Consider the following 27,630-nt stretch of genomic DNA (forward strand, 5'->3'; position numbering starts at 1 on the left):
CTTACATATTCATTTACTTAAAGATTTCAATCTCACTGTTTTGGCTAATGAGATGTTGGAGGAAACTAGAACACTGCAACTACCAAACTATTCACTTTCTCTTCAGTAGGTCTTTTAGTTTCACAATTATAAAAGGTTTATTTTTATAGGTAATTTTTATAAGATTTTTATCTGTGTTCCAAAAAAGTAAGAAATATATGCTTTTGTTTTTATGATTTGAATTTTTCTTCTCTGATAGATATATTTAAATAAAGGTTTATATGTAGATTAAAAATTGGTTCATGACACATTAGATAGACGTATCACTCTAATCCTATTACCAATTTTTACTGCATAACCATAAATTTACAGGCCCATGCTACCATCAGAAAAACATAAATAAAATAATGTAATTTTTTCCTTGAGTTAGAAACATAAATTAAGCTTAGACATGTCGACAATGAAGACCGACAAGTATAAAAACGATAACCAAAATTTCAGTTTGTTTTTGAGTTCATACAAATTGACTAGTCCTTCTGGTGAATGATTACAAACTCTCTCCTTTTTTTTTCGATTATATTCATTAGGTTGACGTATCCTTGTTAGACATCTTTTTCAATAACTACACCCATTTTATATCGCATTGGAGTTTGAAGATACTAGTAATCTTCGTTTTTATTAATACCTATTAACTCGCAAACAATTACTCAATTCGTGATAGAACATAAACTCAGAAAACAAATGGATTTTCAAAATCTAAGCATCATGTTTATTTCAGCAATTTTAGACTTTCATTTATGTCAGCCATGGCTATCTTCGAGGCATAAACAAGTGTCATTGATTCTTCTATGAAAAGTGACAAGTGAAGTGCACGTGTGTTGCACGTCGGCAAACAACAGGCTGTTACATACACTATTCCATGTTCGAAAATATGACGCTACAAAAAAATGTTTCTCAGCAAGATACCAACAATAAGTATTTTTTCTTTTCATTTAGAATTAAGTCAATCAGAAATACATCACCCAACACTATCACATAATTTCAGGACATCTTGAAAAACAACATTTCTGGTACACATTTCAACAATATTCTTAACTAATACTTTTGTTGTGGTTCTTGAGACTCCCCTGGACAAAGCAACATACAACTGTCCATGACTAGAAACATGTTCTTGTAGGTAAATACCAACATGTGGTATGGTCTTCCCTTGAGACTTGTTTATCGTTAGAGTAAAACTTGCACGAACTAGAAACTGCTTTCGTGTAAGCTTAAAAGGTAATTTTGAATATTTTGGGGGCTCCATGGGTATCCCCAGAATCAACACTCTCATCCCTGAGCAACTACCTGTAATAATTTCTGCATCGACGAAGTTTGTGAATAGTCTTCGACACAATAACCTTGTGCCATTGCAAAGGCCACACTTTGGATCAAGGTTTCTCAAGAGAATAATTGGAGCACCTATCTTCAGTATAAGCGTGTGACGAGGTAATCCACCCGGAGCAACACTGTTGAGAAAGTCTTATGTCCACAAATTCTTGGGGTCATCTGTTACCGTGTCAAAGGAGTGATACACTACCTCGGCTCCCGAGAAGATTTCAATAACTCTGTGATTGAGATTTTCAACAACATCATTCTTTGGAGTTATCAAGGACCTCTTGCTCATATAAACTTTGTCAAATGTATTCTCTTCAAGTCTCGGAAAAACCTCGTCAATCAATCTAACAGCCTGCTCTCCATCCCATTCCAACACAATGTCATCTGGAAGTTTCACCATGTTTTCCATGACATAGGGCTCAACTCCATCTCCAATGAGAAGCAAGAATTATGAGAAGTCGGGATCCAACCTTGAACGGATGTTTTCTTTGAGATGAATTACCTTGACATCCTTCCAGAATTTTGCATTGGTTAAGCATGCACTTACTGCATGTGCTCGTGTGTCACGTTCAATTACAGGCAACACTTGACGGAATTCACCACCCAAAACCAAATCTTACCTCCAAATGGTATCTCAACTTTAGTTACATTTCTTAATGTCCGATCTAAAGATTCAAATGCATATCGATTTTCCATTGTTGCTTCGTCCCAAATAATCAAGCTGGCCTTCCGAATGAAATCCGCTAAATCTTGTGTCACGGTATGTCGCACGTAGATGTTGAGTCAGCTGGTACGGGTATCTTGAACCTAGAATGAGCGATCCGCCCACTTGGCATCATGGTTGCAGCAATTCCTGATGTCGCCGTTGCAATTGCAATATGTCCTTCAGTTCTTAGAAAGGCCAGTATCGTCCTGTACAGGAAAGTTTTCCCTGAACCACCCGGACCATCAATAATGAATATAGAACTTTCGCACCGATTAAAGGATTTCACTGCCCTGCTTAATAAGAGTTAGAACTTGTTTGTTTGCAGCTGACTCGGCGTCTGAATCTGAGTCAACCCCTGACTCGGACCGAGTCAGCAGTCAGACCGTTTGTTTCCATTTTGAGTCAGATCTGACTCGACCTCTGACTCAGACATAACCCCTGACTCGGACTCATTTGAGTCAGGTAACAAAATACCCCTGACTCATGGGACCAAACCACTGACTCACTTATTTTTGAGTCAGATGAGTCAGATCTGACTCAAAACAAACATATCGACTCAGATCCAGATGAGTCAGGTGATTTCACTCAGATCCAGATGATTCAGATCCAGACGACTCAGATGAGTCAGGAGTAAACAAACATGGTGTTAGTGCGATTACAAACAAACTCAAAATTAATGACTCATGGTGAGTATAACGCAGTAAAATTGAAATTACAATATGAGTATATTGTAGCGAATTTTACCTGTCAAATGCATGCCTCTGGTCGTTGTTTATCCTGCCAATAGCCGATAAATCTTCTGGAGGAATGTGAATTGATTTTTCTTCCATGACCAAATCATTTGTTCCTGAAGTACCTACGTCTTCGGTGATGGCTGGGAATTTATATTTCTTCATTAAATTTGGACCAAGAGTAGAACTAAATTCCCACAATAGAAGATTAATAACACATTGTTCTATGTTGGAGCGGAGGTGATCTTCAATCAGGTATGGAAGAAATTCATCCTACAATTAACGAACTCCGGTTGGGTTCCACAAAGCTAACAGTGTGCAGAAAAGCCTTCTCAAAGACGAAGGCATATGCACTTGTGTTGCTTCAAGAAGTGTATCACGCATGGAAGTATCACTTTCTAACAAATCAAGATGTTGGGACACTTCTCTGTACATCGAAAAGGTAACAGAACCTACCTTTAGCAGGTCCTCAAAAAAAGTTGGGTCCCTTACATTATTCAGCAGAAGTCTCAAATAGTAATTGTTAGTGCGAGCTAAAACAACATTAACTCTTCCATTGACTGTTGTTACATTAATATCTGATTCCATACATAATGCTCCGTAAATTCCTTGTGTAAAAGAGTTCTTGCAAACTCATCTTCTCGATTTTTCTTAAAATACTTAATAAGCTTTGTAGGGATGCCTTCTCTCGCCTCAACACTTCTCGCACAGTTCGCCCTTCGGGAAGAAAAATCTTTTGCTGATATTTGAGATGTATTTGTAATGAGACAACAGGTGGACAAATCTTATTCATCTGATACTTGTATATTCTCCAGAGAGCCTCTTGCGGGCAGACCCAGCGAGCATCTACAAACTTCTTGATCTCATCTTCATCGCCTTTCTCGCTTGAAACCTCCATGTAGATACAATCGACCCCTCCCAAACATATTTGTACAAATACTTCACAGATTTCTCACTTGAGCAAATCTCCACATTGATATGACAGTCATACTTCTTCAAAAGGATACATAAAAATTAATACGGATGCATCTGACACAAGATAGCATTGGTATGATTTTACGTGATTGTGTAGGTTAATGCTTAGGAATTAAAGACATTAATATGGAGGATGGTGTGAATGCTAAACTTGGAGCTGAAAATTTTGAATGCAGAGGTCTAAACAAGGCAGCGAAATGGATCGAGGATCTTGGATATAATAAAGTCGTTTTTGAGACGTATTGTAACAATGTGTTTGACATAACTCATGCATGTGCATACATGCTAGGCATGACAAGTATCCCATGCCCTTCCATATTTGCATTTCATTCGCTCCTAAAAAAGATGAGTAAGTATCCTTGGACTTTTAGGTCATAAGATCAATTCTAACTAAGACCAAAAAATCAAAACACATTAGAAAAACTCGTTTTATCTAACAATCATTATTTAATTCATACAACTAGAAGTACTTTTTTAAGTGACAAATTATGGTTCTACAAGTTAGTTAGTTGATCTTTTTTTTTTTTTTTGAAGCATACAAGTTAGCTAATAGATGGGGAAACAATGTGGCTTCTGCTCTAGCAAAAAGCAGCTAGAGTTGAAGCTAATAGTTTTTGTTATCTTGGAAACTGTCCTCCTGAAATTGCAAAATGGATGGAGGAAGATCATGTAATGTTGTGCAAAATGTGATTAATAAGATTCTCTTTTAGTATCAAAATAAAAAGAAGAGGCTGGATTCAGCCTGTATTAGGTACATGTTGACAATCAAGACCGGCAAGTATGAAACCATGACCATCAACAATAATTTCAGTTAGTTTGTGTGAGTTCATACAGTTTGGCAAGTCCATCATTCTAATTATCACTACGCACGTTTCGTATTTATATAAACATACATTTCCAAGCAATCTTGCATACATTAGTAATTAATCAACTCATGAAAAAAAAAAGGGTTTTAGAATCTTTACATCATGATTAATGCAGTATTTTTAGACTTTCAATTATGGCATCCACAACTATTCATAACAGTAACAAAAGTCTTTAATTCAGCCCAAAAATTGATCCAATTGGCTTCAATCGAGTAAACATGATGAGTTTTCATTTCACTTGTTAATTTTCTTACAAATTTTGTTTTTGGTTTTTCATGATTACCTGAACTAGACTAATCGTGGGTACTCATTTCTTGTATTGAAAAATGTATCAAATAGAATTATTGTACGTTTCCTTTCCTATAAGCATTCGAAGTCAGTGAACAGATGATTGATCCACACTTAGAATTCACACTGTTGGAGTTGGTATGTGTTAGGAGTTGGTATAGTTGTGGTACACTCTGGATAATACATACATCATGGTTTTTTTTTTTTTTGGAGTCTTTAGACACTCAAAATGCATCATGAGTTAGTTTATTTCTTCTTATCATAACATCTAAAAATTAATCCCTATTTTTTTTTATTAAGGCCAGTAGCGTTGGTCGCGTGACATGTGTTAAATAGTACCACATCGTTTAGGGCAACCTAGGTCCTGTGCTTAATAAGTCTCGGGCAATGCTAACTTTGCAAGCCGGTTTTCGAGGTTAGTTAGGTCTGAGGATTCCTAAGAGCTTCTCCAATGGCATGTGCGTGGAGATAAATGTCAAAATCCACCTAGGATGCACATCCATTTTCTCTAAAATCATTCTCCAACCCGGATGTCATAAATCAATGTATGCATGACTTTAGGTAGAAAACGTAAGGGGAATGTCTAATTTCCCACATTCCCCTTGACATTGTCTACTAGAGCTGGCAAACAAGCCAAAACCCGCAAGTAACCCGTGCCCGGCCCGTGAAAACCCAAACCCGGCTCGGCTGGTTCCAAAACAAGCCGGGTTCGGGTTGGAGAAATGTCGGCTTGTGAGTAAACGGGTTAACCCGTGCCGGCCCGTGAACCCGCGGGTACAACCCGTAAACCCGTCTAAATTGCTTATAATAAGTTATATTTAATCATAACCGTCGGATTATCTAGGGCTAATCATATCCTTACGTTTAAGGTATAAAAAGGAAAGGCTAAACCTAAAACATCATTCTCTTTTTTTCTTCTGCCTCTTCTGCTCGTTCTCTTCATCTGTGTTCTTCGGCCGGTGGAGAACTAGAAATGATAGTGAGAGATTGAGACCGAGAGTTGAGGGGAAAGGTTTCGTTGGTGTTAATAATAGTGTTACTGATGTTAATTAAGTAAAAAGAAGATGATGAAGAAGTTGTGAATTAAAAAGGAAAAAAGTTGGGTTTTCTCTGTGGTTAAAATTGAGTTTGAAATTGAGGAAATATAGATCGAAGTATGGTTGTTGGTAGTGTTGTTGAGTCAAGAAATTGATTCCAACTCAAAAGGGGGAAGTAATTTAGAGAAGATAAATTAGGGTTATGTGAGTTGAGGATTGATTATCAAATTCCAGATGGGATTTAAGATCGTGAGATGTAGAAGAAAATAATTATTCTTATTTGAAGATTGATTTACAGAAAAAAAAAGAGAAGATAATTATTGTAAACTCAGTATGAATTTAGAGTTAGGGTTTTATTATAAGAATCATTATGAATCTTTTCTTTGATTGCATGTTGTTCAACTGTGGTTGTTTTATCTAGTAGTTTCTTATGCATTGAGATTGAGTTGAAATTTTTTACATACTTCTGCAGGCCAAAAAAGGTGATGGATCCGCAACACTTTCAATGGTCAGTAGATCATCCTTCCCGTTTGCATTCCTTTTTTATTTAATTTTTTCCGCCTTAATTATGACCTACGACAAATTGCAAAAATATGAGTTACTGGTGTGATCGAATTACTAGTAGTATTGTTGAATGAGGTATGCCTTTGTTTGTTGATAATTCTAATTGAAGTATATATGGTCCTGTGGATGTAATTGCAGTTGTTGATGATAATTCTAATTGAAGTATATATTCTAATTGAAATTGATTTTCATCTCTGTTTTTATTTCTTTAAAGAGTGGAAGATGATTTGGTTAAATGGGATTGTTCTTGTTTGGAAAAAGGAGAGAAATAGAGAGCTATTGATGGCAGTAAGAGTTGGTGACTAAAATGGCAAGGTTCGTGCTTGGAGGGTGGTTGAAAAATTGTCTCAACAAAATCCCTTGTGATTTGAAGGAGCTAATGCACAGATTCTTCTGCAACATTTTTGTAGTATGTTTTAACTGGCAGTACTCAGTTCTAGCCATCACGGGGGTTGAACATCTAAAATGGTATTGCACTCTGAATTTTATTATCTAGTTTTGTGACTAAATGGTGTAATTTCTTGTAAAGTTATCTACTAATTCTAAAAGGGGTTGGTGACTGATTCTTTTATGTTTCCCGACTAACTATTTTTTTTTTATTTTGTATATAAGTTGGCTCAACTGAGGGAAGAGTTGGTGTCCATCATTTGGATTTGCATGATTCTCAGCAAGAGAAAAACTTCACCTTCAAATGTATAGAATTCTTGCTGCGATTGAAGCAACGATGGGTTGAGCTGAAAATGGACTGATTAGATGTATGTTAGGTGTTATAGGGAAGGATTTGGAAGGATTTGTGTTTGCTTATTGTAATACTTGTGTTTGATCTTTGTAATTTGTCCTAAATTAACTTAATTAAAATTTGATTTGATTTTTAATCTAACAAGCCGGGTAACCCGTGAACCCGCAAGCTTTACCCGTTACGGGCACGGGTTGAAGAAATGACTACTCGTGAAGAATATCAACCCGCGGGTTTTGGCCCGTATTAACCCGAACCCGTGTAACCCGTAACAAGCCAGTCCCGGCCCGCCCGTTTGCCAGCTCTATTGTCTACCATCCTAGTCAGCTTTTTTAAATTAAAAATATATTTTATTTATTTAAATTAATTCTAATACAATAAATAATCATTTTTAGATCTAATAAAATCTTAAAATTACTAAACATAAAATTTACATTTAATAAGAAAATGATCACAAACAACACTATTGGAGATGAGTAACTTTTTTCACCTAAACTTAAAGAAAATTTGGAATAAAGATGTCTTGTTTGTGCTGCCACATAGAAAATACATACAACAACCATTGGAGAAGCTCTGACAACATGCATCCACAAGTTCATAAAAATGCCATGTCAGACTTTGCTTCCCCGTTTTTCTCTGGATTTCATCAAGAAAAGAACATCGTTGTTATATTTTACACTCTGCTGCACCCAACGAAAACGATACAAAAAAAATTCGGTGTGGTTTGAGTAAAAAATAGGGCAATGATGCATTCACTAAATGCCATCTCATTTTGGTTCTTTCTAAGTTCATATCAAGTATGAGTAGTAAGTTCCCACGGACGCTATGAAAAATGAAGGTGATAATAAAGAAGATGATAATGGTGGTCGTGCAGTTGATGATGGTATGTGTCCCAATCTTACGGGCATTTGATTGCATCGGAGAAACCGGATATACACAATGGAGTCATGATACAGATGGATACTGCATACTATGATGAGTCTTATGGACCACATACCCCACTTGAAAGATGAGTAGGTAGCCATGATATCCTTAATAATGGATGCATTTGAGTCTCGCCAAAGGCAAACCTAGCTGATGCTTGGGAACCTGTCTCGCTTGATGAGTCACATTCCTAACGATATGTTGGTAACTTCGGGCTAAGCTTTCTTGACATGCTTAGATCGAAATTATCTTTAACATCTTGGTTTATTCGTTTTGTAGTCCACATATAAAAAGTAATTATTAGTTTTATGATCCAAACTAATTATTTAAATTTTATTCGCTAAAAACTGACCTGAAATTTACAGGACAAATGCAAGGGTTGTTAAATTTCACGGGGTTTCCAAGTAATGACGGAGGCGGTTAAAAACCAAACCGGAAGTTATAACCTTAATAACATTTTGCTTCCCCTTAATAAAATTTTTAGCTCCGCCCCTGTTTCCAAGCTACATGTGATTTATTTGGTATCCCGTAATTTCTATAGAATTTGATAACCCTGAAAGCACTCATGGATTTTAAGGTGTCGAACAACTAAACAATTTGAGTTTGCAATAGTATAAACCCCTTGCTTCCAAAAAAAAAAAAAAAAAGAAAAAAACCCTCCAATAGTAAATTGGTCATTTCACTTACTTACCTTGGAGGAAACATGATAATCTTCATTTGACTACGAAATTTCACCAAAAACTCTACAAATAATAAGTAGACAAGGAAAGAAAGATGGTAGTATTAAGGGCAAGTGGGAAGTGGTGGTGCTAGTCTATTTATAATCCTCAATGTAAATTATGCATTTTTGGAATTAGAGAGTGAGAGACGTTTTTGTTCAAATTGATACATGAAGATCATGATGAAAAAAGAGAGTAAAATTCAATCTCACCCGTTCATATCATTATCATCATCTTAAACTACAAGCATGCATCAAGGGGAATCATTGTTGCATACAAATAATTCCAAATAGAAGAACTAAGTCTAATCGATCATGAAAGTGAGAGAGGGGATCATATATAGCTAGGCTTGATCAATTTAACATTGACTATTTCTTGCTTTCTCTGTTCCGTTCAAAGTAATTATCATGACAAATTTAAAGAACAAAAGAGACATATAAAAGGTGAAAGTGGAGGGGGAGTTGATGAGGTAAGAAATGATAAGAGAGAAATGTCGTAAAGAATAGTGGAATTTCAGTTTTATGCATATGTTGGACCATTTGTATTGACTTCTTTGGATCTACCATCCCCTATCATCTCCTCTCTTTAGCCTTTATGCATTGATCTCAATGGGGTTGAGTTTATGAGTGAGCAAAAAGAAAAAAAAAAAAATTCGTGTAATGAAAACGTGGCAAATAAGTTTAGAAATTATGTACAAACATAGCCAGTAGTTGTTTTTACTTATCAATTACTGGCTCTGCAGTTAATTATGATGGGTAACATTTTGAGATATTTTGATGGCAAACTTCCTAAACGATCATCTCACCTGGAGGTGTAAAACGTGCCGGCCAGGCACATCACAACCCACAAAATCACGTGATTAGCGTGCAATGTGCCGTGCTGTGTTGTGCCAGACATTATGACGTGTTGTGTCATGTTAGAAGGCGTGCTGTGCTGGGCTAAATCATATACTGGACTAGACTGTGCCCAGATTTTAGCGTGATGTGCCGGGCTGTGCTCGTGTTGGCAGAGCCCAATTTACACCTCACCCTTGGAGTCATCAAGGATATGCACACAATATTACTTAGCAACCTATTGGCTAGGACTAGGAGCAAGTTCTTGTTACAGTTTTCCGTACATAAAGGTACTAAAAGCTGGCATCTCCAAACGTCAGTTCTTTCCTTCACCTTTTTGGCTTTTGCAAATGAATTCACACTTGCAACATTTTCCGCCGGCAGCATTTGCGAGTTGAAACCCTAACTCGTTTGCATTTTAATTTACCCACTGACGGACACATGAAGGGGCTAAAGGGGCTATAGCCGGGTCAAATGTGTACAAAAATGAATTTATGTATGAACAATCTCATAAGTTTTTGGTTTAGCCCACACGTAGTTCGACAACTGTCCAGAATTAGTTGTAAAATCATAACAACTTGCTATAATTTTAGTCGTAGTCTATGCCTTTTTTGTTTTCTTTGCTTCACATGCAGTATAAAGTCTTCGTTTGTTCCCTTATTCCCTCATATGCATTATTTTCTCCATTAGTTTGTACGTTTAAAATTATTTCTAACCTTCTAAAAATTTGTCGCGGCCGTTGGCCGCTTAGTGGTTGCCTTACCTTGTGAACTAGCCCTATCCAACAAATAATCCTGGGTCCGTCCCAGAATTTACCCATTAAGTAAGCTGGTTAGCTTTTTTTCCTCGTCTGACCTTGCAAATGCAAATTTACTACTGCAAAATTCAAGTTCAAAATTTGGTTGGATTTTAGCTATGATAATAAAATCCAGGAAATGAAATAAGGGACCCAACCAAATTTATGGACCATGTGAACTGGCTCAAATGAGAAACTGATCAGGAAGATATGCCATCATCATCATGATCATCGTCAGAATCTACTACTTAAAGAAACAAATACGAATAATGAAAAAACCAAGTAAAGAAGAAGCCACATGTAGTAGTAGTTTTTATTTGACATTGATTTCACGAAGAAAATGGACAGAACGAGAAACCTAACCGCATTGACTGTAACTCTTCCATTCCAATTTCTTCATCCATGACTGCCACCAGGTTTACCCACCACCTCTCTCTCGTCTCTCTCAGCTGGCTGTCTTTCTTTTATCTCCCATCTCTCTCACTCTCAGAGTTTTGTTTGATAGAAAACACGTAAATGTCATCAAAAATTTAACCTGTTCTCATCTCTTAACAAAATACTCCATTCAGACTTTATCACTGGTACAAAGGTAAAATTATTGGATGATGATACTAACCACCTGAATTCGTAACTGATTAGCATTAGAGGTAGGATAAGCGTATGTGTCGAGTAATTCTGAATAAATAGTCCAGAACAACTCGTAAAACAACTATGCTATAATTTTAGCGAAAATTCGAACTACTATTACGGAAATGGTGAGTTTCACGCGGAAAAACCCTATCGAAGAAAAATTAATTTGAAAAATTATGCCGGAGGAGTTTTCATTGGATAATTTGTTAAGAATTTTTTATTTGAATTAGGATTCTAACTAGGCCCTCCAAATTGCAGATTCCAAAAACAAGGCAATCCCATCATCATCACCCACGAACACATACTTAAACTGCATTCAAAATTCTAAATCTCATTCAACCTTTTTGACCCATTAATATTGAACTGACTAATTTAGCCCAAAATGTCCGACACTAAACCACTTAGACAAAGCTAATTAGTATTAGGATTTATCAGTCATTCTCATACAACAAACACTCCATGAGTATCAAAAGAAGAAGACAAGAAAAAAACAGCAAAAAGATATAGAAGGAAGAGAGGACTAGAAAAACTTTCCTCTTAGATCGAGATAGGTGGCTGCCTTTTGTAATCATGAGTCTTCTTTGCCATCATTGCGATAATTCATCTCTATTCTTCTCCTATCCTTCCTTTTTCATCATTCCGATTTCCCATTTTTACCGCATTTTATCTTCTAGTTTCTACCACTGTTATTTTTTTTGGGCATATGATCATGAACATCTTAGGTACTGGCATTAGAAACACAGTTCAAATTTTTTCGAAACCTGACTTGATATAGGATGTGAATGTAAATAATTTGATCAGAAAGTTCCATGTAACTCGTATCGTGTTTGCAACGACCAATGCGCCTAGTATGTCACGCATGATTAATTCGTGTTGCACAAGACAAACTACCTAGAGTTCTTGTTAGTAGGATCTCTGTTTTGGTAACTATAGTTATAGGTTCACACATTTAAGATTGACTTGCTTCAAATAATAAAATTTAAGCTTGACTTTCAATTGACCGGTCAACAGTTAAAACTTTGGACTTTTTTTTTATTTGAAAAATATCTACTCTCTAAAACAGTAGTATAACAGCAACTTTAACTGTGACAAGCGGCGTACCCTTAGACAACTTTAGGAGCATGGCAGTATCTTTCTAAGCATTATTTAAACCCCTCCACCCCCGACTCTCATCTTCCATCAATTTCCTCTCATTCTTACATTACAATCTCCCTCTTTCTCACAGAGTAACAACAGTACACACCAAGTACAACCATCTCTCTTCTCTATCTCTCGAGAAAATGTGCCTGAATGCATCACAATGGGATTTACGTACTACTACTCATCCTCATCAGATTCTTTACATGGCAAAGAAACCCAGAGTTAGAATCCAAAGGCTCAAGCAAAACAGGTACCAATCCCATTGATAAAAGTACATTACCATATCAGCATAATTTGTTTTTGATTTCTTCTTATATGATAAAAAAAAAAAAAAAAACTAACGAAGAATGGGTTTGTAATGAAACAGGGCGAGGAGGACATTATCAGCAAGAAGAAGAAGGTTGGAAACTAGAGAGATGAGAATCGATGAAGGGAGAGAGATAGAGTTGAAGAATTTGATTCTTTATTTAGAGAATAAAAGTATTATTGAAGAGAATCAAAAATTGAAGGAGAAAGCTTTATTACTTCACCAAGAGAACAGAGAATTGATGTCTCAACTTCAGAAAATCTCGAAGTGTTAATTAGGATTAGTTATTACTAATACAAATCCTTTATATATTAAGAAGAAGATAATTTAAGATCTTGTGCTGTTAATTATTAATTAGTATAGGGCTTTTTAAAGTATTTTAGAGTTTAAAATTATTCATATTTATTCTTGATTAGGGAAAAAAAAAAGTTAACTTCACTGTATCAACTTAACAGTGACAATACATGAGCACAATCAGTTCAGTTGGTACAGGTTGATTTTACAGGTGAAAAGTTATTTCGTCTGTGGTCAAAGTTGAAAATTGGAAGTCTGAGCACAATCAAGATTGAACTGCCAAACCGTATCTGTCAAGGTTACTGCTGGGGTTTACCGAAATCCTACGCGGGTTACCAAACACAAGGAAACACCAACCCCTGTACCGTGTGTAATCATCGCATGTAATTTGATAACCCATGCAGCAGTCTAGTTATTTGTAGTATATGAACATCCAGGTAAAATTATGTACTATTATGTTCGATATTAAATTAAGATATACCATGATAATTATTACTGAGCTATCTTTTTAATAACCAAATGATTAGGGAGACAATTTTTTCAAATTAGCTTTATGATTTTTATTATTGTCACTCTTTAATACATGCAAGAAGAAAAGAATTCCAAGAGAAAGAAGTAAAAACTAGCTAGCTAATATACTAGCTAACAAGAAGTCATAAAAGTTGAATTCAATTTCAACAAACAACTCTATGAATTTGCGAAATAATAGATAAATCAGATCCTCTCCATCAATTTGTCTTGCTTCACCAGAGGGTTTGTTGTAGCAATCATACCTCGTCCAACACTCTTATAGTCATAAGTACAAGCATGTATTTCCGGGTACCGGTGCATTGAGCAGTAGAAGTTCCCGCAGCGACAGCCGTAACCCATAAGCTTAACCCTCTTGTTACAAGTTGAACATCGGTTATTGAGAACAACCGAATCAGTAGTGATTGAAGCAGAAGAACTCGAATTTTCCGTAGGCTTATTTACATGGCAGTCGTTGATCGTTAATCTCGCTAAATTGGCTTGAAATTTGTCCTTATAACACTTGGAACACATATCCATCGTGGACTTACTTCCAAAAGACCCACAACCATTCTTGCATAGTAGGGGAATTGAGGATCCCAAACCACTCTGATTGTTGTTGCTGTTATTTGCTAAACTCATATTGATTGAAATTTCTCTTTTCGTTTCTCTAATCGGCTAAGCTCTCTTGTTATAAATTTAATAGTTAAAAAAACAAACTCAAGAGCTGTGTATTTATAGTGGCATGTCTATTCTATTTATTAGTATTTCAAAAGAACACTTGGACATGTAATCCGAGTTAGAGTAGGATTTGCTAGTTTTATACATGGAAATAATTTAATACAACGATTCTCGTCAGGTTTCCAGATTATTAAGAACATCTCATAGGGTCGTCGGTTGGGTCTGCCGTTCTTATTCTTACGCCTTCTGTTTGTTCCATTTCGGATGTTGAGTTGGAGGCAATTCTGCTTTCGGATGATTACTTACCGGATCTCATGAGAAACTAGGCCCAATTCTGTGGTAAGTGTATGTACCCAACCCACCCTATCTACAACACCAAAACTAGGGGTGAGCATAAAAACCGTAACCGCGGATTTTATCCGTACCTATCCTCAAAGTTACGGGTAAAACCCAAATCGCATGACATATGGACCGCATACGGGTGGGATTTTCAAATCCACAATTTAATGGTTTGGTTGCGGTTAGATATTGAAATCCGCGAACTCATGCGCACCGCAAGGCAATAAGGAAATTTAATAGAACTATTAAGTATCATATATGATTATATATATATACATTTTTATCTTTTTGAAACCTAATTCACGCAGTTGCTACTGTTGTTGTTCTCTCTAATTTCTTCCAATCTCGTAACTCAGGTCCAAGGTAGATTTATTGAACCAGTTGTGAGGATGATAAGATCCACAGAGATGAAATTGATCAATATTAAACTTTCTTCCTTAATCCTTACCGTTGTTTTTTCTGTTATTTGGCAAGTAACAGACCCTACGTTTTGCTGTTTTCTTCTTCTAAAAACTGATTTTATTTCTTATGATGGACAGGGTGTTTCTAATTTCAGTATTTGTTTCATTAACAGTGCACTATGCTGGTTTAAACTGTTGATGAGAAAAGCTGTAAGTATCGAGGAAGAGGGAAGATTGTTGAATTCTTGCAATTTACTTTTGTCTAATTATCACTGGCTGCACTAGTCGACATTACAGTTCCTAGGATTGATATGCCATATGATTACATATTTCTTATTCTCTTTCTTTTAAATTTTGAAAGCTCATTTCAGTGCAGTATATTAGATTAGGAATATTACTGTACAAGGTTGCTCTGTAATTAGAAAAAGATATGATCTTAACTGTTTTTTTTTAATGACTAAAACCGCGGTTAATCCGCGTCCAGTCCGTCGTATCATCCGTTGATCCGGGGATGTGAAACTCGCGGATGATTGGGCCGGGCACAGTTTGATTTTCCATATCCGCAACTTTGACGGATTGGATACGGGTGATCCTAATCCACAACCGTCCATCCGTTACTCACCCCAAACCAAAACTAAATGGTTGGTTATTAGGCCCAATCATCTTTGACGTCTGTTGACTGTTTCTTTACGCCACTGAAACTTGGTGCTATAGTATTCATGCAATTATCATGAGCAGCTATTTAAAATTTAGCTTCTGTATTTTTACTAGTACGAGTGTACAACCATTGCTACGGTGGGAGGGCCGACCGAAGAAGAATCTGAAGATGGGATTTGTCTGCGACTACTTTCGCCTCATTTCAGAAAAAGTAATACTTTCGCCTTGATTCAGAAAAACTGATACTTTCGCTCCGTTTCAGAAAAAAATGATATTTTCGTCTTGTTTCAGAAAAAGTGATACTTTCGTTCCGTTTCAGAAAAAGTGATATTTTCGCCCCGTTTCTGAAAAAGTGAAACTTTCGTCCCGTTTCAGGAATGATACTTTTGAAAGAGATTATCTACAACCAACAAATGTTAATAGCACAAGTGTTAGAGCATTTCTCGGTCGAACTCGCATGCGTTGCTATCTCAAGCATGTTTGTCAATGTTAGTGATTAAAATTATAAGTTTTGATTTCTAGTCTACTATAGCTAAGATCTCGGACTAGGATAGAAAGTGTAGTTGAACTCAAGAACTCCATGACAATCATCATACAAGACGAAGGACTACTCAAGGAACCGATGGATCTTCATCGACTAAAAGGTATGTGGAGACTTGAACTTATCTATCACTCAAAAGTCTATTTATCTCCTATCTTGAGACAAAAGCCGTTTTGCTATATAGACTTAGATTATACACATTTGCTATTTCGGGCCGAATTTATCTCGCCTATCTATTTCTCGAAATATGTGTTGGTAAGCTTCGCTTTAACCAAGTTCATCTTTACCTAGTGACGAAAGTCATGACAAGTTTCAATCGCTTTGAAAATTGCTTACTTTGACGAAAAATAGTTTGTGAATAACAACTATAGAATATCAACGTCCTCTAAGAATGTTTCAATGATTGAAAAGAGAGTTTAGATAATATAACCATTGGAGGATATAAGCATTGTTGTGGAAACACATATATGTATAAGTCCTTATTCCTTGAACCGAAGTTTGCGAACTTTGTTGATCAAGAGAACCGGTATAGTGGCGTGAGCCAAGTCCGCGAACTGGCGGAAGTTCTCGTTCCGAGAAATTCTGCTGGAGTTTGTGAACTCCGTCCGGAAAATAAAGTCCGCGAACCCAGTCCGTGAACTTGAGTAGGTTATATCTAAAAACGATGTTTGTGAACTTATTCTTATATAAATTAAGGAATGCAAATTGCAAACCGTGGCTATATAGTTCATGAACCGATTCGAGTGAATCAAATCGTTTTTGCTTAAATTGTGTTTTGTATAGTTACATAAGATTTCCTTACAATTGAACAACTCTCTAACTAGTTCATTTGAGTCACTTGAACTAGTTATGGTGAAGAAGAATATGGTTGATATGAAAGTGATGATATGGCTAACCATTTAGTTGACTATTGTTGAACCAACAAATGTACAAGTTTGGACACGGCTACACAAGCCTAGAAACGTGCATTTCATTTGTGAGTAACAAGCTAGTTTTCGATCTAACGGTTGAAAGATATTAGCTTGAATCTAATCAGGTTTTCATCTAACGGTGAATATTGAATGCTTTGTTACCAACCTAACATTGATTGCAAACCCTGATTTGAAAGACTATATAAGGGAGAACTCTAGCAACTGGGAAACCTAATCCCCACACCTTCTGTGTGATACTAGTTGTGCTAAGCTAGAGTCGATTCTCCTTTAACCTTTGGTTTCTTCTTCTAAACCAGGTTAACGACTTAAAGACTCCATTGGGATTGTGAAGCCAGACCGATACTACTTTCTTGTAGTTGTGTGATCTGATCTTGCTGTTTCTATCGTACGAGTACAATTGTAATAATTGGCTTGAGATTGATATCTCCGATAGGAAAGATATAAAAGAAATCACAAACACTTCGTCTCATCGTTTGTGATTCCGCAATATATTTTTTCGCTGCGTAGATTAAGATTATTGTGAGGTGATTGATAATACTAGGTTGTTCTTCGGGAATATAACTCTCAATTGGTTCATGTTCACCTTGATTTATCAAAAGACGGAACAAAACTCGTAGGTATATTCTTGGGAGACGGATTTATCTATTACCGTAGACTTTTCTGTGTGATACAGACTTGTTTATTAAAGTCTTCGACTTTGGGTCGTAGCAACTCTTAGTTGTGGGTGAGATCAGCTAAGGGAATCAAGTACGTAGCATCCTACTGGGATCAGAGAAGTAGGAGCATAACTGTACCTTGGATCAGTGTGAGATTGATTTGGGTTCAACTACAGTCCAGACCGAAGTTAATTTGGAGTAGGCTAGTGTCTGTAGCGGCTTAATACAGTGTGTGTTCAATCTGGACTAGGTCCCGGGGTTTTTCTGCATTTGCGGTTTCCTCGTTAACAAAATTTAGGTGTCTGTGTTATTTCTTTTCCGCATTATATTTTGTTATATAATTGAAATATCACAGGTTGTGCGTTGTTCAATCAATTAGAATATACGATCTTTTGGTTGTTGATTTAAATTGATTGACACTTGGATATTGGTCTTTGGTACCATCCAAGTTATCTCTCTAGTATTTGATAAAGACTCGCAGATTTCTATTTGCTTGAGTATATATCAAATCGAGAGATTGAGATATAAACTCTTTGATATACTTTTTTTTATCTAGATTGACTCTGACTGTCTATTTGATTTTCTAGAAAGTATATTGGAGTTTGTCCATACAGATTGTTAAGCGAAATATTGGGTGTGGTTATTATACCCCCACTTTTCAATTGGTATCAGAGCAAGCAAACACGTTCAAGACCTTACAAGTCTGTGTTTTAGCGATCTGACTCTATGGACAAGAGTACTATCTCTGATAACGCAACATCAGTTCAGAGACTCTCGTGTGAGCTTCAAATTCCTGAAACTTCTGAGAAAAACTCTATCTCCTGTTCCTTGACTGAATCTGCATTCGACTGGGAAAAATCTCTTGATGACAGGTTGGATGAACTTCTAGATGACAGTGATTCAGAAGAAGGACAAAGTATCTATGAGGAAGTCTCTCAATATATCAAGCTATTTTACCATGCTTTGAAAGAAAAGAAGTCAACAACTTGCTTGAGTAAGTACATGACTCCTCTTTGTCAAGAAAACAGAAAATTGAGAAAACTCTTTAAAGGATGTGATGGTGGATATAATCTCCTAAAATCTATCGTTAAAGATCGTGAAGAAGATGTACGCACAAAAAGGTCTGAATGTCATAATCTTCTCCGAAAGATTTTTGTGTTGAAAGAAAGACTTGCAGAAGCTGGAGCAAGATATGATTCTCAACAAAAATGTTTTGATGACAAAGAATTCAGTCTTCTTGCCAAAGAAAAATCCTTGGAAACTGACCTTGCAGCTGCTCTTGATAAAGTAAAATCACTGGAAGAGAGTCTGAGAAGATTCAATTCTAGCTCTACAAAATTGTCTTCTATGATTGGAGCATGTAAAGAACATCGTGATACACGTGGTCTGGGCTATAAAGGAATAGATGCTCCGAAAACTAGTAAGATCAATTTCGTTAAAGCTATTGATAATTCTTCATGTGACAAACCGTTTGCAGCTTGTAATGTGTCTAAGAACAAAGATTGTGCTCCTTCTAAATCTCACATGAGAACAAATAAGAATAATACCTTTAACTGCTATTTTTGCGGAAATAAAGGACATTCTGAGCGAAAAATGTTGTTTTCGTTTAAGGAATGAAAAATTTCACAACATTCTTGCATAAGTGTCTAATGAAGTTATTAAACCTGTCTCTCATATTGTTGGAGTAAAAGGCATTGTAAAAAATCAAGAAAAATAATGTGTTAAGTCCTTTCTTAATTGTGCTTTTGAAACAAAAATTGTCGACAATGGTAGAAGGAAGAAAGGCAGTAGAACAACTGACTTCTTAAATAACTCTGAAAAGAGAAGAAGGCATAGGAAAAAGAAAGAAAATTCGAATTCCTTGTCTCACCTTGAAGAAGGTTGCATATCCAAGACTCCTTCTCCATATTACATTCATATCAATAATCGAGTCTCAGAGCTTAAGATTAACATAAACAGACTCAAACGGAGCATCAAAAGGACAAGGAAAGCAGCTGACTCAGGTACTTCTTGTTTCTTTCTTGATAAAAATTCCTCAAGAAAGTCAAACGTTCCTTCTGTAAATCCTCTTGAAGGAGAAAAAGAAGCAGTCGACATTGATGAGAAAAATGCTCATCTAAGCACAACATGATATCTATTCAATGTAGTATTCTTCTTGTAATTAAGAAGGATGCTCTTAGTCTCAAGAAGTGTGTCTTGAGAAGTGCTGTCAAGGTTGTATGTTTTCCTTTCTTGTTTTTTTTGTTTGATCTTTAAAATCTGTTGAGCTTCGCTCCAGTTCTTTTTCTCTTGTAGATAATCATGATCCTTCGTCCTTGAGAAAATTTCCTGTTTGCATGTGCATCCTTCAAATAGTTGGTTCTCAACTATTAGTCTTGACATACGAACTTCATTCTCTGTTCTTTTGGTCACACCTTAAGGCCGTGACCACAAGTGCACGAACTCCTGACCCACACGAACGTGTACAAGTCCTCATAGGGTTTTCCATAGAAGTTATTTATGCACTTGTGTGTCATCCCTTATTACACTGTTCTGAAAGGTCAAAGGGTTTTACCATTTTTTTGGTGTGCACAATGAATGGAGGAAACGAAGATGATGAAGTCAAGAAGGAGAAGACTATCGAGTTTCACGAGAATCCTGTTTTCATAACATGCTATCATGCCATTGATCATGAAAACAAACTACCAGTTCAGATGTCATCACAACTGGTAGGAAATCTTCTTCGAGATTTTGAAGTCGTACGTGAACAACTCAGAATCACAATAAGGAATCTTGAGTTTTTGAAAAACGAACTGAAGAAAGCAACTGATGAGCTCGTCCATATTCAATCTCTGGTTGCTGACCGGGTCTACTGTTTTTCAGATCATGTTCTCTATAGGAGTTTATTTGCCTAGTAAATCTTATATTTTCTTGTTTTTGTTAGAAGAATAACTAGAGTTTGGAATAACCATTATTGTGATTACACATAGCTATGTCCAACGCCTTCATCTTCATGCTTTTAGATTTATTGGTTTAAATTCTAAATTTGTTTGGAAGATGATTTTTGCAGTATTAATCTTTATGGTTTTATATATTGCAAAATTGTTATGAGATATGTGTGTTTGCGTCCGTGAACTATGACTGTCCCATACCTTGTCAAAAGTAAAGTCTTTCGTATGTCGATATGCATGTATTGATAAAAGAATGAATAGACTTTTGACAATTACAAAAGTTAAGCCTATTATGTCAATTATTGATGGAAGATAGGTTAAAATCTTTTGTTTGCAAGGATTATGTCTATTGAATGTCGTTATGCGAATAGTGATGGAAAATAGAATGAATCCTTGTGTATTCCGCAATATTGATCTTCCCTGATCCATATTTTATGTATTACTGTGAGGCTCCATAAAGTGTCTTATGTTGAGCACTAAAACGACCAAGTTGATTATTTCTGTGATTAGCTTAGTTGTTGTTCCGAGAGGTACTTTATGTCGAGCATTTTCAACTAAATTAATAATCTTGTTTGGTTATTTAGTTGTTGCTCCGTAAGTTTTCTTATGATGAGCATGACCAATTAAATTGATTACTTTTGTGATTAGTTTGGTTGTGTATTTCGATTAGATTAATTATGATTCTCTTGTGATTAATATAATTGTATATTTTTGAGTCTCCATAAGTTCACTTATGTTGAGCATTTTCGATTGAATTAATCATGGGTTCTCTTGTGGTTAATTTAATTGAGTATTTTGGATTCAAATTCATACTTGTATGTGATTTGTTATGTCCAAAGAAATCCTTCGTTTCTTTCGAAATTAAGGTCGCTCTTGTTGTTCCTTTGGGAATGACATTTTATGGGGGAGAGTTCTTAATTGAACTTGTGCTTAATTGCCAAATCTTTGTGGGGAGTGCGGCTGTGGAATATTATAGGGGTTATCTTGTATCTTTATAAACTCCTTGATGAATGCATTTAGCTTCGGCTATATGATTGCATCTAAATAAGATGATATGTGTTTCTTTCTTTTGGTCATGAAATGTCTCTTTCGGAAATTTCATTAGTATCCCATTCTTGTACCTTTGCCAAAAAGGGGGAGAATTAATATGTAGTTCACACTATAAATACATATGGTTTCCGGATCATTATGAAAGGGGGAGTGGTTTCCATGTGAGATGGAGTATTGACTAAGGGGGAGTGATACATATCACCATAGTATTGTTGTTGAAGTTGTGATACAATTGAACTTTGACTCTGTGTAATGATACTATGACACTGTATAAAAATGATTGAGAACTCTTGTTTTCTCATTGTTATAGTTACGGATTTTCAACAACGATGATGCTGAACTTACAACCTTTGGGATCATTGGAGTACTTGGAAGAAACGAAGATTTCAAGTAATGTTGAAGATTAGACATGTGGAATAGGAGCTTCAAAAGTTAATTTATTTATTTTCTGTATTCCATATGTATTGATAGTTTTGTCACTAAAATTGACAAAGGGGGAGATTGTTAGAGCATTGCTCGGTCGAACTCGCATGCGTTTCTATCTCAAGCATGTTTGTCAATGTTAGTGATCAAAAATATAAGTCTTGATTTCTAGTCTACTATAGCTAAGGTCTCGGACTAGGATAAAAAGTGTAGTTGAGCTCAAGAACTTCATGACAATCATCATACAAGACGAATGACTACTCAAGGAACCGGTGGATCTTCATCGACTAAAAGGTATATGGAGACTTGAACTTATCTATCACTCAAAAGTCTATTTATCTCCTATCTTGAGATAAAAGTCGTTTTGCTATGTAGACTTAGATTATACACATATGCTATTTCGAGCCGAGTTTATCTCGCCTATCTATTTCTCGAAATATGTGTTGGTAAGATTTCGCTTTAACCAAGTTCATTTTACCTAGTGCCGAAAGTCATGAAAAGTTTCAATCACTTTGAAAATTGCTTACTTTGACGAAAAATAATTTGTGAATAACAACTATAGAATATCAACGTCCTCTAAGAATATTTCAAAGATTGAAATGAGAGTTTAGATAAATAACCATTGGAGCATATAAGCATTGTTGTGGAAATAATATATGTATAAGTCCTTATTCCTTGAACCGAAGTTTGCGAACTTTGTTGATCAAGAGAACCGGTATAGTGGCGTGAGCCAAGTCCGCGAACTCAGTCCGCGAACTGGTGGAAGTTCTGGTCCCGAGAAATTCTGCTGGAGTTTGTGAAATCCGTCCGGGAACTTAAGTCCGCGAACTTGAGTAGGTTATATCTAAAAACAATGTTTGTGAACTTATTCTTATATAAACTAAGGAATGCAAATTGCAAACCATGGCTATATAGTTCATGAACCGATTCGAGTGAATCAAATCGTTTTTGCTTCAATTATGTCTTGTGTAGTTACATAATAATTCCTTGCAATTGAACAACTCTCTAACTAGTTCATTTGAGTCACTTGAACTAGTTATGGTGAAGAAGAATATGGTTGATATGAAAGTGATCATATGGCTAACCATTTGGTTGACTATTGTTGAACCAACAAATGTACAAGTTTGGACACGGTTACACAAGCCTAGAAACGTGCATTTCATTTGTGTGTAACAAGCTAGTTTTCGATCTAATGATTGAAAAATATTAGCTTGAATGGTTTTGATATAACGGTGAATATTGAATGCTTTATTACCAAGCTAACATTGATTGAAAACCCTGATTTGAAAGATTATATAAGGGAGAACTCTAGCAACTGGGAAACCTAGTCTCCACACCTTCTGTGTGATACTAGTTGTGCTAAGCTAGAACCTTTGGTTTCTTATTCTAAACTAGGTTAACGACTTAAATACTTCATTGGGATTGTGAAGCCAGACCGATACTACTTTCTTGTAGTTGTGTGATCTGATCTTGATGTTTCTATCGTACGACTACAATTGTAATAATTGGCTTGAGATTGATATCTCCGATAGGCAAGATATAAAATAAATCACAAACACTTCGTCTCATCGTTTGTGATTCCACAATGTCTTTTTTCGCTGCATCGATTAATATTATTGTGAGGTGATTGATAATACTAGGTTGTTCTTCGGGAATATAAGTCTCAATTGGTTCCTGTTCACCTTGATTTATCAAAAGACGGAACAAAACTCGTAGGTATATTCGTGGGAGACGGATTTATCTATTACCGAATTTTCTGTGTGATACAAATTTGTTTATTAAAGTCTTCGACTTTGGGTCGTATCAACTCTTAGTTGTGGGTGAGATCAACTAAGGGAATCAAGTACGTGGCATCCTGCTGGGATCAGAGATGTAGGAGCATAACTGTACCTTGGATCAGTGTGATATTGATTGGGGTTCAACTACAGTCCAGACCGAAGTTAATTTGGAGTAGGCTAGTGTCTGTAGAGGCTTAATACAGTGTGTGTTCAATCTGGACTAGGTCCCTGGGTTTTTATGCATTTGCAGTTTCCTCGTTAACAAAATTCTGGTGTCTGTGTTATTTCTTTTCCGCATTATATTTTATTATATAATAGAAATATCACAGGTTGTGCGTTGTTCAATCAATTAGAATATCCGACCTTTTGGTTGTTGATTTAAATTGATTGACACTTGGATATTGGTCTTTGGTACCATCCAAGTTATCTCTCTAGTATTTGATAAAGACTCACAGAATTCTATTTGCTTGAGTATATATCAAATCGAGAGATTGAGATATAAACTATTTGATATACTTTTTATCTAGATTGAGTCTGACTGTCTAGTTGATTCTCTAGAAAGTATATTGGAGTTTGTCCATAGAGATTGTTAAGCGAAATATTGGGTGTGGTTATTGTACCCCCACTTTTTCAATAAGTAAAATCTATTTGTGTTCATCTAATTGGTTAAACCACTTTTTTTGTTACATATATTTTGTTTTCGGTTGATTTAACATTAATTAATTAGTTAAACCACTTTTTTTTGTTACATATATTTTGTTTTTGGTTGATTTAACATTGATCTGGTTGGTTAAAACTTTTGACCAAATTTATCACATCCTCTACAAATACCTCTAAAATTAGAGGATGCATAAGAGGATGTCTGAATAACTAACTCACCACGTCATCCTAACATCCTACTTCACATCTCCATTGGAAAAGTTTTTTTTTTGCAAAAAGTGTGTAAATCCTATACGTCCTTAAATTTAGGAATTTAGAAACCTCCCATTGGAGATGCTCTTAAAACCCCAAAAAAGGATAGAATTCTTCTCACTCATCATAAGTACGTACACTCCATTCCTTAAACCTATGTTACGAAGACAAAAATGGTTCTTCATTCCCTCATCAACTTTTTTTAATATCTTTTATAACTTTGCAAGAATATCTATTCTTTTCAATTTCATCTCTTCATCATCAATGACATCAGAAACCGGGAAAAAAGAGTTGTTGTTGGTGGTGGAGTTGCTGGTGCACTGGCTGCAAAATCTCTTTAATCTGCTGCTGATGTTGTTCCCGTCTATAGATCCGTAAGCATCTCCACTTTCTTTAGTTGTTTCGACATACCATTTTTGTAATTCTCATAATTATGTCTTTGTGTTTGGGTACTTTTGATTGGAAATAATAAGGAGTATTGTGAATACTAATTAATGGTTGCCCACGTGGTGGCCATTCATCGGTCGAAAGAGAGGTAGCGGATTGGGTTCAGCGAAATCGACGCGTCCGACGTATATCCAAATATCCTTAAAGTTACTTTATCTTATCACGAGGCAGGCAAAGATCAATGGTGGTAGATGAGATAGAGGAGCTATCCTAGGCATGTGGGGGTGTCTGCACGTCAGCGGCGGCTGAGAGGTCGACTCAACAATAAATGCAACGGTAAAGAAGAAAGGTATGTTCTTCTCTAACGTGGAATCAATGATGTGGCATCTTTTGGATGGACAAGGTCAGCGGCCGAAGAAGATACAAGATTGACCGAAGACCATCAGATCTCTATGGTGCTAAAGACAACAAAGACGTCCCAGATTGAGGAGGCATTATTAATACTCAACTTCTCCTCTTAAGAAGGACACACAATCACTAAGAGAGAGAACTAGAGAGAGCTTATACCTGTATTGAATACCTTGAGATTGTTTTCTTGTACATCTATTTGTGTTTACTTCATTCTCCTTCTAGCATTTAAGAGCTTGTAACCATACTAAAACCTTAATAAACAATCACTACTCATTACCCCGTGGATGGAGGCGAAAGCTGAACCACGTAATCTCGTGTGTTGATTTTTAGCTTAGCTGCATTTACTTGTGGTTGCTAGTAGATCTTTATTATTATTTTCATCTACGTTACGAACATACCTTTTATTACTTGCATATCTTCTCTTCTAAGGTATCTTCACTCAGCAACACTTAATCATACAAACTATTTATAGTACGTAAACTATTGGGAAAAATAGTAGTCACAAGTATTTTGAAATTACATGGGCCGGAATGAGAGCAAAGATTGAGCCATCAGTTGCGAACAAAATGGTGATAAAGCACACAGATTACTTCACAAATGGACGTCTTGCTATGTCTTCGGATGTTGGTATCACAGACACAGAAGTATTAACTGCTGATGGAGATTCGATACCATATGACTACCTTGTCATTGCTACTGGTCATAATGATATGTTCCCCAAGACCAAAAGTGAGAGGGTTGCACAATATCAAGCATGTATTCACATTTTCTTAACAAGATTCTTTGACTTTACATATAGAATCCGCAAATTGAAGTGTTAATACTTTTTGTATATGATAGACTATAACAATATAGAAGCCGCAGAATCAATTTTAATCATTGGAGGAGGGCCAAGTGGAGTTGAGCTTGTTGGGGAACTTGTTGTTGATTTTCCTGGCAAGAAAGTAACTTTGGTTCACAATAGGCAGAGATGTTAGATTTCGTTGGACCAAAAGCTTCTAAGAAGGATTTAGATTGGTTGACCACGAGAAAGGTTGAAGTGATTTTGGGAGAATCGGCTGATTCGAAGTCTCATACAGATGGAGATAAAATGTTCAGAACATCAAGTGGAGAAACAATCGTAGCAGACATTGATCATTTCTTTTGTGTAGGAAGGCCACTAGGTTCATCTTGGAAAAAACTATGTATTTGAAGAGGCTTTAAATGCTCAAGGAAGGTTGATGGTTGCTGAACACCTCAGGGTGAAGGGTCACAAAAATGTCTTTGTAATTGGTGATATTACAGACATTCCGGTAAGTCTAAGTAAACTTTTAGTACATGTCAATTATTATCATGAAAATCAAAGTTCCATTAACTCAGTCATCACCTTCTTCAAAATGGACAGGAAATTAAACAAGGGTACCTGGCACAGAATCATGTTGTATTAGCAACTAAGAACGTGCAGTTTTTGATGAATAGAGGAAAAGAAAGTAAGTTGAGAAGGTACAAAGCTGGTTCAGATATGGCAATTATTTACTTAGGTAGAAGAGAGGATTTGGCTCAGTTCTCTTTGCCACTCTTATTGGATGCTTTCCTGGATTAATAAAATCCAGGGATTTGTTTATTAGGAAGACAAGAAAGTTAATGGGGGTGATAAGTGCATAATTCATATGATTTTAGTATTCATTCCATACTTGTTTTAGCTATTATTCTTGCATGTATTCGTATTATTACTCTTGTTTTCTCTTACCTCTAATAGGTGAATCATCCAAAAAAGAGCTACAAATTGTTGAAAAGAGCTAAGAAGAGAAGTATTCCAAGTATGTAAGTGCCCAAGTCCAAGATAAGTGGAAGAAGTGCGACGAAATGGAGCAAAACGCTCAAAATCAAGAGATGGGCCAAAGACCGATCTTAACTCATTAAAATTAAGGATTTCTCATCCCCATCTTGAATAGAATTGAAAGATAAAAATAATTCAAAAAGAATGAGGTCATTCCGAGTTCGGACAAAGAAGTTGTAGCCAAAACAAGATTTTTATCCAATACCGAAGACAAGAAAGTATGCAAACGGGTACGCATACTTAATTCCGAAAATTTATGCTAGAATTTGAGGTACGCATACTTAGCAAGTATGCAAACGGGTATGCA

The 27,630-nt window shown here is 36.0% G+C and overlaps 1 protein-coding gene, 1 long non-coding RNA gene and 1 pseudogene across 2 annotated transcripts; 2 read left to right on the forward strand and 1 right to left on the reverse strand.

Moving 5' to 3' along the window:
* Positions 1 to 2,108: 2,108 nt before the first annotated feature.
* Positions 2,109 to 3,688, reverse strand: LOC113272291. The gene is made up of 4 exons (XM_026522148.1): positions 3,451 to 3,688; positions 3,104 to 3,368; positions 2,804 to 2,977; positions 2,109 to 2,349 (listed from the first exon to the last, which is right to left on the reverse strand). Exons 1-4 carry the CDS (start codon positions 3,686 to 3,688, stop codon positions 2,109 to 2,111), a joined length of 918 nt encoding a protein of 305 aa, XP_026377933.1.
* A 2,955-nt stretch (positions 3,689 to 6,643) lies between these two features.
* On the forward strand, positions 6,644 to 7,400 carry LOC113273701. Its single transcript, XR_003322561.1, has 2 exons — positions 6,644 to 6,988; positions 7,133 to 7,400. It is a non-coding gene; the product is annotated as an uncharacterized LOC113273701 (long non-coding RNA).
* Positions 7,401 to 12,438: 5,038 nt separating this feature from the next.
* On the forward strand, positions 12,439 to 27,148 carry LOC113272292 (annotated as a pseudogene).
* Positions 27,149 to 27,630: the final 482 nt, after the last annotated feature.

Source organism: Papaver somniferum, chromosome 4 (genome assembly GCF_003573695.1).
Source record: "Papaver somniferum cultivar HN1 chromosome 4, ASM357369v1, whole genome shotgun sequence".
NCBI lineage: Eukaryota > Viridiplantae > Streptophyta > Magnoliopsida > Ranunculales > Papaveraceae > Papaver > Papaver somniferum.

Coding starts and splice junctions, on each gene's coding strand:
- LOC113272291 (XM_026522148.1), bottom strand. CDS start 3,688: ATGGAGGTTTCAAGCGAGAAAGGCGATGAAGATGAGATCAAGAAGTTT. Junction 3,369..3,450: donor ATCCCTACAAAGCTTATTAA/GTATTTTAAGAA, acceptor GTATGGAATCAG/ATATTAATGTAACAACAGTC. Junction 2,978..3,103: donor AGAAGGCTTTTCTGCACACT/GTTAGCTTTGTG, acceptor GTGGGAATTTAG/TTCTACTCTTGGTCCAAATT.